The sequence below is a fragment of the Rosa rugosa genome, chromosome 3, assembly GCF_958449725.1.
Source record: "Rosa rugosa chromosome 3, drRosRugo1.1, whole genome shotgun sequence".
NCBI lineage: Eukaryota > Viridiplantae > Streptophyta > Magnoliopsida > Rosales > Rosaceae > Rosa > Rosa rugosa.
This window is the reverse complement of record NC_084822.1, coordinates 29041618-29054294: the sequence shown is the minus strand read 5'-3', so window position 1 is coordinate 29054294 and position 12677 is coordinate 29041618. Positions and strand designations below refer to the sequence as shown.

At 37.1% G+C, this 12677-nt stretch overlaps 1 protein-coding gene across 1 annotated transcript; it reads left to right on the top strand.

Annotated features, from left to right (window-relative positions):
* Window positions 1-5317: 5317 nt before the first annotated feature.
* On the top strand, window positions 5318-11682 carry LOC133741014 (cellulose synthase A catalytic subunit 2 [UDP-forming]-like). The gene is made up of 14 exons (XM_062168944.1): window positions 5318-5966; window positions 6578-6773; window positions 6876-7111; window positions 7199-7301; window positions 7398-7575; window positions 7664-7930; window positions 8019-8364; window positions 8514-8651; window positions 8751-8876; window positions 8968-9180; window positions 9314-9581; window positions 9757-9953; window positions 10056-10406; window positions 10557-11682. The coding sequence occupies exons 1-14, from the start codon at window positions 5886-5888 to the stop codon at window positions 11136-11138; spliced, it is 3282 nt and encodes a 1093-aa protein (XP_062024928.1). The 5' UTR covers window positions 5318-5885; the 3' UTR covers window positions 11139-11682.
* The last annotated feature ends 995 nt before the right edge of the window (window positions 11683-12677 follow it).

The following is a 12677-nucleotide window of genomic DNA, read 5'->3' as shown; positions in this document are numbered from 1 at the left end:
TTATAAACCTAGTTGGGATCATCTTCATTTGTTCTTGATTATTTTTCAATAATCTTGACTACCAACAATTTTGAATAACAAAATTTTTAAGATTGTATAGGTCTCATGATAATAATTGAAAGAAAATTAAAATTATTATGATGATTCTGATAATTAAACGCATTTAAATTCATTATGATATGTATAGAATGTTGTGATTATGATAAAGTTTAGCATGATGATTTTAATATTGATTTATATATAGTGATTTTATATAGAATTTTAAGATTTGAGGATAATTTAGGTAGTTTGAGTGGTGTATTTAATAAAATGATAGAATAAGAAATTAAATGAGTGGTGTATTAAGCAAGAGGTGTGTATTAAATATTTAGGGATGTGCGAATTACCAAGTCAAGAAGAAAATGTATCTGATTATTCCTAAAGTACAGATGAGAAAAAAGAAATTTGAGAAAGCCACAATGATAATGAGAGAAAAATGTGGCATGGAGCTAGGTGGCTTCAAGTTTCATGGAATTGAGGGGTTGCCAACTTGTCACGTTAATTATTACCAGTTTCAAGGCCATACCATTATAGGATTGCTCCTTTTCTTTCCTGTTAGGTCACGAATTTATTGGGATTTGCAGATCAAACATAAGATTACAGTGATTACTGTTTTTTTGTGCGTTTTAAAATTTTGATCAAAGATAGAATTTCTTCAACAAAAACTGGCGTACAGACGAAAATCACGAAATAATGTATAAAAATTTAAATATAATTGTAACTAATTTGATATTAAATCTATTTATCATTTGATAAAAAAAAAATTATTTATCAAGTACGGTTTGAAACCTGTCAAGACTCAGGAGTTAATGAGAATAATAAGAGTTGAAATCAACATTGAAGGTTGTACAATAGGTTGGTTTTTTCCCTTCAATGAAATATTATGACATTTCTGATCCAAAAATGGTTTTTCGTAGTGTTTGAATTTTTTAACTGAAATTCCTGAATAAATGTTACCGGGGGAGGGAAAATTCTACAAAATGTTAACGTATGACATGCATACAATTGCCTTAAAAGTGGTAATTTGAGTCTTCAAAATAGTAATATTAGTCCTCAAAGTGGTAATATGAGTCCTTAAAGTGGTAAATTTTCTTAGTTACCACATGAGTCCTCAAAATAGTAATATTAGTCCTCAAAGTGATAACATGAGTCCTTAAAGTGGTAAATTTTCTTAGTTTACCATATGAGTCATCAAAATAGTAATATTAGTCCTCAAAGTGGTAACATGAGTCCTTAAAGTGATAAAAATAGTTGATGTATGAGAAATGTTAACATACTATAGCTTTACCCCCGGGGGAGAATGTTACTTAGATTTATTTTTTATGGTATTTTAAATAAAATGAAAAAAGATTATATAGATATATATATATTTTTAAATAGAAGTTGATATTATTAGATCAACAACCAATATGGCTAGAGTCTACAAATGCTAAAAATAGAGGCATGGCGGGGAAACAACCAGCCTACTACCCAGCCCTACAGCTAAGTACAAAGCAAAGAGTCGCTCTCATATAGTGCAAGCGTAATACACGCAAGAATAACCTCGCATCTGAAGGAAAAAAATATTCAACTACACCTTATCTGCCTACACACGCAATTGTGGTACAAACGAAGCATAGAAACAGCCCAGAAGACTCATAGAAGGTACTCCCACACATATTAGACTTGAAAAATTCAAAGACTAAAATTTATGCCAAGAGGTTCTTCTTCGCCTTTGGTTTTTGCTTCTTCTCGGAGTTCCCCTCAGCCTACACACCTTTATCCTTACCAGCTATGCCATAGGGCAGCTTATTCAAACTGTCAACCGATCTGCCTCACTTTGAAAGAAGATGTTATTAGATGTATAAAGTCAAAATTTAAACTTCATAGTTCATACGATAAGAAATACTTATTTACACGACACTTGTAGATCCAATAATCTAATTTTGAATATAAATAAGGGAAACAGAGTTTCTATTGGGACCTCCAAATCTGCTCACTTGACCTCACTCTATTATGAATTATTAAATGACATATATAACCTACTGTAAAATGACTATTAAGGACAATAATTATACCAAAAAAATTGTAATATTTATTTTCTCTAGACTTTTCAATTTAATAATATTAGATTGCATTCTTTATTATTTTCCCTATCTATTTTCATTTTCCAATTTCACTACATACTCATTAAAACATTCATATATATTTAATAAGAAATAAAACTATGATTAAGATAAAAATGTATGATATGCATATTGAACGCATATTGGTCAGGGAGAACAAAATAAATTGTATTATGACCTAAATCTAAATCTATCTATTATATTTGCAGAAAGAAGAAGAAGAAAAAACAGAGCTAGCAAATAAAAATAAATAAATAAATATTTAAATAATTAATCATGAGGTACAGAAAATAGAGAAACATTAAGAAAAAATGATGAATCTTTTTTTTTTTCACAGCTAAAAAAGAAAAAGTAAATAAAAAAAATCACATAATATTTCATGTTATTTTATTTTTATTAATTTTTAAAACTCAATACTTTGTGTTTGATTTTTTTTTATTGGATAAGAGATTTGATTAAGGAATGAAGATGTAATTAAGATTTATAGAGTAATTAAATCATTGAAATGACTAAAGTTTTTTATTATAAAGATCTTAGTTTGTTTGTAAATTATATGAGTGAGGTTATTTGAGGAACTTTAGTGAGGTTTAATGAGTAAATTTAGTATTTGAAAATTTGATAGGAGGTGTAAAAAGCATAGAGGTCAAGTGAGTAAATTTGGAGGTTCCAATAGAAAAACTCTAAGGGAAAATGTCCATTTATCCAAATTTGAGCTACACTAACCCCATTTACCCAAAGGTTTTATCAAATTGCTCACTTACCCAACAAATTAATTATTTTTTGCCCTAATGCCCAATTAAGTTATTTTTTTAATTATTTTTGGGACAATTTTGCCCTCTCTCCCTTCGTCAGTTAAAGAGAGAGACTTCGTCAGACTCCGGTGACCGGCCGCCAGACTCTGGTGACCGGCTGCCGGAATTCGGCGACCAGAGTATGATTTTATTGCCTTATAATAATACCCAATAAACTTGTTATAGCCCCTCAATAAAAATTTATTGGGTTTTATTGGGGGGCAATAAAATGTTTATTAGGGGGCAATTAAAAGATAGAAGTTAGCATAAAGAGAGAACAACCTATACAAAAGCAAAGAGAAATGCTCTTCTACTTGTATACCACAGGTGAGTACCGTACACAGTCAAAGGAACACAAAGAAAGATATATCTAAAGAGAGTTAAATTAGGTCTAAACTCCCTAAAGATCAACCTGGGAATTTAATAGAGAGTGAGAATTTAATTCAAATGAAATAAATAAAAAGAAGAGAATAAAAATAAGGGATCCTGACCAATGCCAGTTTTTTGTTGTGGCCAAAGTGATTAGAGACGACTCCCAAACCAAACCACCACCACCGTAGGAGGAGCAATCAGCTATGTTACAAGGTAGAAGAAGCGTTGTCGGCGGCGGGGGCAGGACTTTCAATTGCCAGACGAGATCTTGTCGGTGATTCTGAGCGACCCGTACGAGCAACTGGATTTGGGGCGGAAGATCACGTCAATGACGATAGCCGCTAAGGTTTCCAATCTCGAGGCGGAGGTGGGGAGGCTAAGACAAAAACTAAGAGGAACAAATATAGGAACGAGCCTCGCGCCTCGCAGCATGTTAACCACGTCGAACAGGTGCATTCGCTCGTGATGATGAGGGAAATTGCCAGTGGAGTTGTGGCGAATCAAGTCGGAAAGGTTCTGTGCTCGGAAACCAAAATCTGTCGAGAAACAGAGCCGAGATGGCCCAAAAGCCGCAGGAAAGGTTCCGTCACCGTCATCGACTCGCCGGGCCACATGGATTTCTGCAGCGAAGTCTTCACTGTCGTGACTAGGACTCAGGCACTCCAATGAGGAGGAGGGAGGGAGGGAGCGAGAGAGAGAGAGAGTCACAAAGTTTGAGTGTGAGTGAGGTAGTTTGTAGTTTCTTAATTATTCGGAGGTTAAATTTGTCATTTTATCTTTAGATAGAGTAAGTGGGCACACACATATTTTAGTAGAGTAAGTGGACTCTTAAGTTAAATTTAGACATTTAGTCAGGATCCCTATAAATAACTACAATTGCTAATAAGAGCATATGGAACCTGAACAAACTCGAGTGCGTGAACAAACAAAAAATTATTGCTAAAGAACACAAATTTAAAACGAAAGAGAGCATGAGCTACCGTATTACATTGACTATTATCATAAATCAAAGAAAATTAAGAATAAGACAGGGAACCATAACACTCTCCTAATAAAAGGACCTAACAACAACCAACCCATAACCATTACATTTTATGGACTAGATAATGGGAAGTGAGATAATCCAATGAAACACAATATTAAGAGATTGAAGTATGTCTTCTGAAAGCTAGTAATTCGGTATGCCATGAAGTAAAACACTAAACGAGTGTTTGACAAACATCATCACAATCTTGTAACATGCCTTCCGATCAACGCCTTCTTTGGGTTTGAAACAAAGATAAAATTTGTTATTTACCACACCAAATAGGAAAGGAAAAAATTTTGGGTTCCCAATAGGCAAAACAAGAAAATTTGTTTGTTTGTTTTTTTTTTTGAAGGAATGCAAGACAGCAACACATTAGGTTAGAGACAGCAACACATGAGGGAGGCTCGACCATCAGCTAGCTTCATCATTTTAGGGTTTAAGATTGTTTTAGACAAACAAACAAACAAAGCCACATTGAATGTCTCGCGAGATTTTGATTGTACTAGTCTCACTCTCCCTCTCTTCTGGCCCTTTTAGTTGTTGAAGAAGAACCTCACACTCTCTCTTCTTCTTCTTCTAGTTTCTTCCGTCTTCTCTCCCTCCTTTGACGCAGACACACCGAAACCGTGACAGACAGACGGAAAAAGACATCAAATTCAAACAACCACCACCGACACTTCCACAGTTGCACGCACACCAGAATAAAAAAGAAAAACCCTCATTTTCTGTTTTTCTGTATTGATTTTACCAAAATACCCCTCCTCCGCCACCGACTCTCCGGTGGGGGGCACCAGCTTTGCCCCACCTGTACCGGTGGCTTCCATCATCAAAAGTTCTGGGTCCCTCCCAAAACCCCCATAATTCTCTTCTCTCTCTTCTTTTTTAGAGATTAAAAGCTCCGGGTTTTTTTTTTTTTTTTTTGGTCTGAAAAGCTCCGGGTTTTGATCACCAATTACATCCTTGATTTTACAGCGTTAAACCTCATCTCTCTCTTGTGTGATTGTCTGTGTCCCTATCTCGTCCCATTGTATGTTGAATTTTCAACACCCTTCTCACCACAGCAGACAGCATTTGATTCTCTTTTTAGTTTTTACCTCTAAAAAGCTGTTCTCGTGTCACAGATTCAAACAAAGCACCAAGTTTAAGTCTTTCTCTCTGTCTCTCTATTCACAAGGACAACAAGGCTTATTGGGTTCTCTCTCCCTATCTGAAGAAAAGAATCCTCCATTCATAGCTAAATTTTACTTTCCTTATTTTTAATTTCACCCACCCCCTTTCCCATTTTATATATAAAATACAATACCCATTTGTTTACACCTCTCTGTAAAGCTCTGTTTTTTATTCATTGTGTAATGTGGGGTTGCTGTTCCTTGTATTGGGTGCCTGCTCAGCCTCTAAACTAAACAAGCAAACGCACACCAGAGGAAGAAGAAGAAGAAGAAGAAGAAGAGGAGGAGGACTAGAGGGTGTCTTCTTTGGGTTGTGATGAGAGATATATATTGAGGAAGTGGTAAAAGTCTTTTTCTGAGTTTTCTGTTTGTGTGGGAAATTATGGACACCAATGGAAGACTGGTTGCTGGTTCTCATAACAGGAATGAGTTTGTTCTCATCAATGCTGATGAAGTTTCGAGAGTAAGTCCTATTTTTAGTATCTGCAAATCTTCAGACCCTTCAAAATCTGCTACTTTAGTCTTTGTTTTTCCCCAAAAGTCATTTTCTGGACTACATTTCTGCATTTTGAGGAGTACCCAGCTGCTCCTATTGACTTATTCTTGCACTTGTTGGATCCTGAAATCACTTCATCAAGATTTTTCCTTCTATTTCTGGACATTTCTCTATCTTCATAGCAAATTTTCTCCTCCTCCCTTTTTTTTTTTTTAAACATTTTTATTTACTCTTTTCACCCCTGCCTGATTTTACTTGAGATTTTCAAGTTGCAACTACAGATTTTGGTGGAGGGTTTTTGAGTGTACATATGAATATGAGTGTTTTCAGCCTCACATTCATGGTTTAGCTCTGGTTTCTACTGAAACGTCTTCCATAAATTAGCTTGGTCCCTTTTTGATTTCAGAGTTGGTCAAAGAAAGTTGTTGCAGAAAGTCTGCAGCTTTATTTCTGAAACCGCGTCATCAGTTTTCCATTGAATCAGCTATTTAATTTTCAGTTGGGTATTTTGCGATTTTTTTTTTTCACTAATTTATCTCAAGTGTTAGTTCTTGAGCTGATGGAGATTGATATTGCAGGTAACATCTGTTAAAGAACTGAGTGGGCAGATTTGCCAGATCTGTGGTGATGAAATAGAATTTACAGTGAATGGGGAGCCTTTTGTTGCTTGCAATGAATGTGCCTTCCCTGTTTGCAGATCTTGCTATGAGTATGAAAGAAGAGAAGGCAATCAATCATGTCCCCAATGCAAAACCAGATACAAGAGAGTTAAAGGTGACTCTCTCTTCTTATTCCATATCAATGTTGATTTGGGTTCTTTCTTGTTACTGTTTTTTAGTTGAAGGAAGTCTGAAAAGAATTTGCATAATTTGTTAGGGAGTCCAAGAGTTGAAGGAGATGAAGAAGAGGATGATATTGATGATTTGGAGAATGAGTTTGACATTGCAAGCAATGACAGGAGAGACCCTCACCAAATTGCTGCAGCGGTGCTGGCTGCTCGCCTTAATATTGGCCGGGGTTCCCAAGTCCACGGTTCGGGGATTAGTACACCGGCTGAGTTTGATACTGCATCCATGGCTTCAGAGATCCCTCTCCTGACCTATGGACAAGAGGTGAAATAATATTATCTGCTTCCTGTTCTTTCTTTTTGGTGGTTGTCATTGTTCATGTGTGTTGATAATTGTGTTGGTTTTTGGTAGGATGTTGGGATTGCATCTGATAAACATGCCCTCATTATTCCCCCATTTATGAGTCGTGGAAAACGTGTTCATCCAATGCCATCTTCTGATGCCGCCATGTCATGTAAGTTCATTAAATTTGTCACAATGCTTGTAGCTGTTCATAGTATTTTTCCATCTTACTTATGATTGTGATTGTTGGTCTTCATGATGCATGCAGTTCCACCCAGGCCAATGGATCCTAAGAAAGACTTAGCTGTATATGGGTACGGAACTGTTGCATGGAAGGAGCGAATGGAGGAATGGAAGAAGAAGCAAAATGAAAAGCTTCAGGTGGTGAAGCACGAAGGAGGAAATGGTGGTGGAAACAATGAGCCAATCGATTCTGATTTACCCAAGTAGGTTGCATTGTCAATTTCAGAATTTGTTAACAGTCCCTGTCATGATATGTTATCATTGTCTTTTACAATCACATTACTTCTACAGGATGGATGAAGGCAGACAGCCACTGTCGAGGAAGTTGCCTATTCCTTCAAGCAAGATAAATCCATATAGAATGATCATCCTACTCCGTCTTGCGGTTCTTGGCCTATTTTTTCACTATAGAATTCTTCATCCAGTCAACGATGCATATGGATTGTGGTTAACATCTGTAATATGTGAGATTTGGTTTGCCATGTCATGGATATTGGATCAGTTTCCCAAATGGCATCCGATTGAGAGAGAAACATACCTTGATCGATTGTCACTGAGGTAACCACGCCTTCTCTTTCTCCTTGGGTAAAGTGACTGTTTGAAATGTCAGTTCTAAGTTATTGTACGTAAAATTTGTTTGTTTTAGGTATGAGAAGGAAGGGAAGACATCTGGGTTAGCTGACATAGACATCTTTGTTAGTACGGTTGATCCTATGAAGGAGCCTCCACTTATCACCGCAAACACAGTTCTGTCCATCCTTGCTGTAGACTATCCAGTCGACAAAGTTGCATGCTATGTCACGGATGATGGTGCTGCCATGCTCACTTTTGAAGCTCTTTCAGAGACATCTGAATTTGCAAGAAAGTGGGTCCCTTTCTGCAAGAAGTTCAATATTGAACCCCGGGCCCCCGAGTGGTATTTTGCGCAAAAAGTTGACTATTTGAGAGATAAAGTAGATCCAACATTTGTCAGGGAACGTCGAGCCATGAAGGTTTGCGCATTCTTTCAAAACTTTAAATGATAACATTAACAAGACTGTAATCTCAGTGTAAAAAGAGGATTTCTGTTGAGCCATGGAGTCTTTTGGTTTCTTTTGGATGATGGCGTTACTGATCTGCTGTTATTGTTTTGTTGGTGTAGAGGGATTATGAAGAGTTCAAAGTTCGGATAAATTCGTTGGTTGCCACAGCACAGAAGGTTCCCGAGGAGGGTTGGACAATGCAGGATGGGTCTCCATGGCCTGGCAACAATGTACGGGATCATCCTGGAATGATTCAGGTGAGGGGGTCTTCATTTTATCATATCACGTCTAGATAAACTATCATAGTTTCAAACTATACACACTATTGAGTATCTTTAATCATATCTCTTTCTCAGGTTTTCCTTGGGCAAAATGGTTTTCGTGATATTGAAGGCAATGAGTTACCCCGTTTGGTTTATGTGTCTCGTGAGAAGAGACCGGGTTTTGATCATCACAAAAAGGCTGGTGCTATGAATGCTCTGGTAAAGTTCTCATCTTTGTGTGCATTTCTAAATTTGAATTTCATCCTTGTTTTCATTTAAGTAATAATTGTAATTGTGTTAATAAAATCAGATACGGGTGTCAGCAGTAGTCTCAAATGCTCCTTACATACTCAATGTTGACTGTGATCACTATATAAACAACAGCAAAGCACTTCGAGAAGCAATGTGCTTCATGATGGACCCCACTTCAGGAAAGAAAATCTGTTACGTACAGTTTCCTCAAAGATTTGATGGGATTGATCTTCATGACAGATACTCAAATCGCAATGTTGTTTTCTTTGATGTAAGTGCTTTTTTTTTCTTCTCCTTTTTTTGTTTTTTGGGAGAAATATATCTAGTGATAGAAATACCAATGAAGTTGCAAAAATGTGAACCCTGTTAAGGAAAGCTAACTCCTTTACACAATTTGAATGCAGATCAATATGAAAGGTTTAGATGGGATCCAAGGGCCCATTTATGTTGGAACTGGTTGTGTCTTCCGAAGGCAGGCCCTTTATGGATATGATGCTCCTGTGAAGAAGAAAGCCCCAGGGAAAACTTGTAATTGTTGGCCAAAATGGTGCTGCATGTGTTGTGGATCCAGAAAGACCAAGAAAAAAGGCAAGTCTAATGATAAAAAGAAAAAGAACAGGGAGGCTTCAAAGCAGATACATGCACTAGAGAATATTCAGGAGGGTGTTGAAGGTAAGAAAGTGATCTCTAAATGGCCCTTTACATACATGTCTGCCCTGATAGCATAGACTTGAATTTCCTTGGCCAGTATGGTCTCATGCTTCAATTTGTCAGTGTGTGTTCAATTATTGATGCAATAGATGTGTTAAATGTAGATACTTATGGTGCTACTGAAACTCTGTTGCAGGAATAGATAATGAAAAATCATCCCTGATGCCCCAAATAAAATTTGAGAAAAAATTTGGACAGTCGCCAGTTTTCATAGCTTCTTCACTTATGGAAGACGGTGGAGTTCCCAAGGGAACAAGTTCTGCATCACTCTTAAAAGAAGCCATACATGTCATTAGTTGTGGCTATGAAGATAAAACGGAATGGGGAAAGGAGGTATGCTGCACCATTTGATGGATTTGACTGAGCAATGAATCTCAAGCTCTATGTTATGCAAGTTACAACATTTTCTGTTTCTAATTCTTTATTGTGTTTCAGGTTGGGTGGATATATGGATCTGTTACAGAAGATATTCTAACAGGTTTCAAAATGCATTGCCATGGCTGGAGGTCAGTGTATTGCATGCCCAAAAGGCCTGCATTTAAGGGTTCAGCTCCTATAAATTTGTCAGATCGGCTACACCAGGTGCTTAGATGGGCCTTGGGATCTGTTGAGATTTTATTAAGCAGGCACTGTCCCATATGGTATGGATATGGGTGTGGTTTGAAATGGTTGGAGCGCTTTTCATATATCAACTCAGTTGTATATCCTTTGACATCCATACCCTTGATCGCTTACTGTTCCTTGCCAGCTGTCTGTCTCCTTACTGGGAAATTTATTGTCCCTGAGGTTAGTTCCCTCTTTACATTAATCTGGATTACATGTAATGTATCAGAATCTAATTCGTTCATCCACTTTTAGGCGCAGAAACTCGACTTGAGAATGCCATGCTTGCTGAATTTGATTCCTTTATCTAACATTTTCTCTCTGGATATACAGATTAGCAACTATGCAAGTATTATTTTCATGGCCCTCTTTCTATCCATCGCGGCAACTAGTGTACTTGAGATGCAGTGGGGGCATGTCGGCATTCATGACTGGTGGAGAAATGAACAGTTTTGGGTGATTGGCGGTGCATCATCACACCTGTTTGCGCTAGTCCAGGGTCTGCTCAAGGTCTTGGGTGGAGTCAGCACAAACTTCACTGTCACATCCAAAGCAGCAGATGACGGAGAGTATTCCGAGCTGTATCTCTTTAAGTGGACGGCGCTATTAATCCCTCCTATGACCTTATTGATCATAAACATAATTGGAGTCGTAGTCGGAATTTCTGATGCCATTAACAATGGTTACGAAACATGGGGTCCTCTATTTGGTAGGTTATTCTTTGCCATTTGGGTCATTGTCCATCTTTACCCATTCCTGAAAGGTATGGTGGGAAGAAATGACAGACTTCCCACAATCATTATTGTGTGGTCAATTCTTCTGGCATCCATATTCTCGCTATTATGGGTCCGAATAAACCCATTTGTGTCCAAAGGTGGTATTGTGTTAGAAGTTTGTGGGTTGGATTGTGACTAGGATACCCTGCACAAATAGGTTTAGAATGGTGTTAGCTATATATAGAAAAGCTGTTTGGGCAGAGAAACTGTCTTTCAATTGAAGAGCAAGGCATCCCCTGGAATGAGAACTTTCACAAGGATGAATCGTCTTGGGGCGAAAGAGAAGAACTGAAGGGCTATCCTGGAAGATTGTTTGCATGTAGATACAAAGGGTCTTGGGGTCTGACACATAAGTTGTTTTGCAAAATGTTCATTAATTCTTTAGTACAGGATTTTGTGGGTTGGAAGGGGGATTGTTTTGTATCAAGGTCTGTCTGTAAACCCAAGAGAGCATAATAAGTTCAGTTTGATTCATATTTCATCTTCCCTTGTTAGTAAGGGGGTTGGGGGTTTGGTTCATATATAGTGTCATGAAATCGTGTCAGTTTGTGCAGTATTACGATAAAGTAGCTAAAAAATAGGTCTTGTGTTTCTGGAAATGTCCGACTGTTTGGCATATCTTTTGTATGTGTTATTTATTTAGAACTGAATTTTGAATAAATGAATGATTTAATTTACGAGCATAGATTGGAGTCTAATTAATTGTTGCGGGGGTCTTGTGTTTCTGGAAATGTCCGACTGTTTGGCATATCTTTTGTATGTGTTATTTATTTAGAACTGAATTTTGAATAAATGAATGATTTAATTTACGAGCATAGATTGGAGTTTAATTAATTGTTGCGGGTTGTTTGGACTTGGGAGTGAATCGGCACTATCTCATCTCAAAATAAGCCTGGGTACATTTGTTCAAATATACTCGACTGATCATTCACCAGAAACCAAGTGGCGGAGGTTCCACATCATAATTATAAAATGTCACATATAATTGTAATTGATTGATGAGAATTTAAATGTAATGCTAGGTGAACAAAATTTTTAGATACTACATGTATCCTATCTTATGTGACGGTTGATTTTATGTCTTCGACAAAAAAAAGAAAAAAGATATGGTTATGTCACGTCATTTTATTAATATTAACTGTCATATAAGGGGAGATGCATGATCATTTGACTAATGCATGCAACCAGTTTCATTCTCCGGGAGAGTTAAGACTCCAAATTGTTACTTCATTTAAAAAGGTTTGGCTCAAGGAGCACATGAGCACATTATCCAGACACTCTTTAGTTGGTTTGATACCCACCAAACACAAATGAAAGATAGATTGCGTTGCATATTCATTTCGTGGAAACACAGCAGAAATGTCAATACCAACATATGTTTATATTAGCGGTTCAGACAAACATTACATCAGGAATCAAGGGTACTGAACCAGTGAACCTTCACATCATGTTCTAGAAAGGTCCAAAGTTTTGCATCCAAAATTCACACATGAGAATCTCATATTAACATATTGCATTTCATTGCATGTCCACACACTTCTACACCATAGTTACATTGAACTGTGCTCAATAAGTCGACATATTCATCTACATCTAAAACCCTGCATGCTTCTGTTTCAAAAATAGAGTGCACAGCCAATGGGAGCAAAGACAGATGAGCAGTAAATTTACTTAAAAC

Coding starts and splice junctions, on each gene's coding strand:
- LOC133741014 (XM_062168944.1), top strand. CDS start 5,886: ATGGACACCAATGGAAGACTGGTTGCTGGTTCTCATAACAGGAATGAG. Junction 7,302..7,397: donor TTCTGATGCCGCCATGTCAT/GTAAGTTCATTA, acceptor TGATGCATGCAG/TTCCACCCAGGCCAATGGAT. Junction 7,931..8,018: donor CTTGATCGATTGTCACTGAG/GTAACCACGCCT, acceptor TGTTTGTTTTAG/GTATGAGAAGGAAGGGAAGA.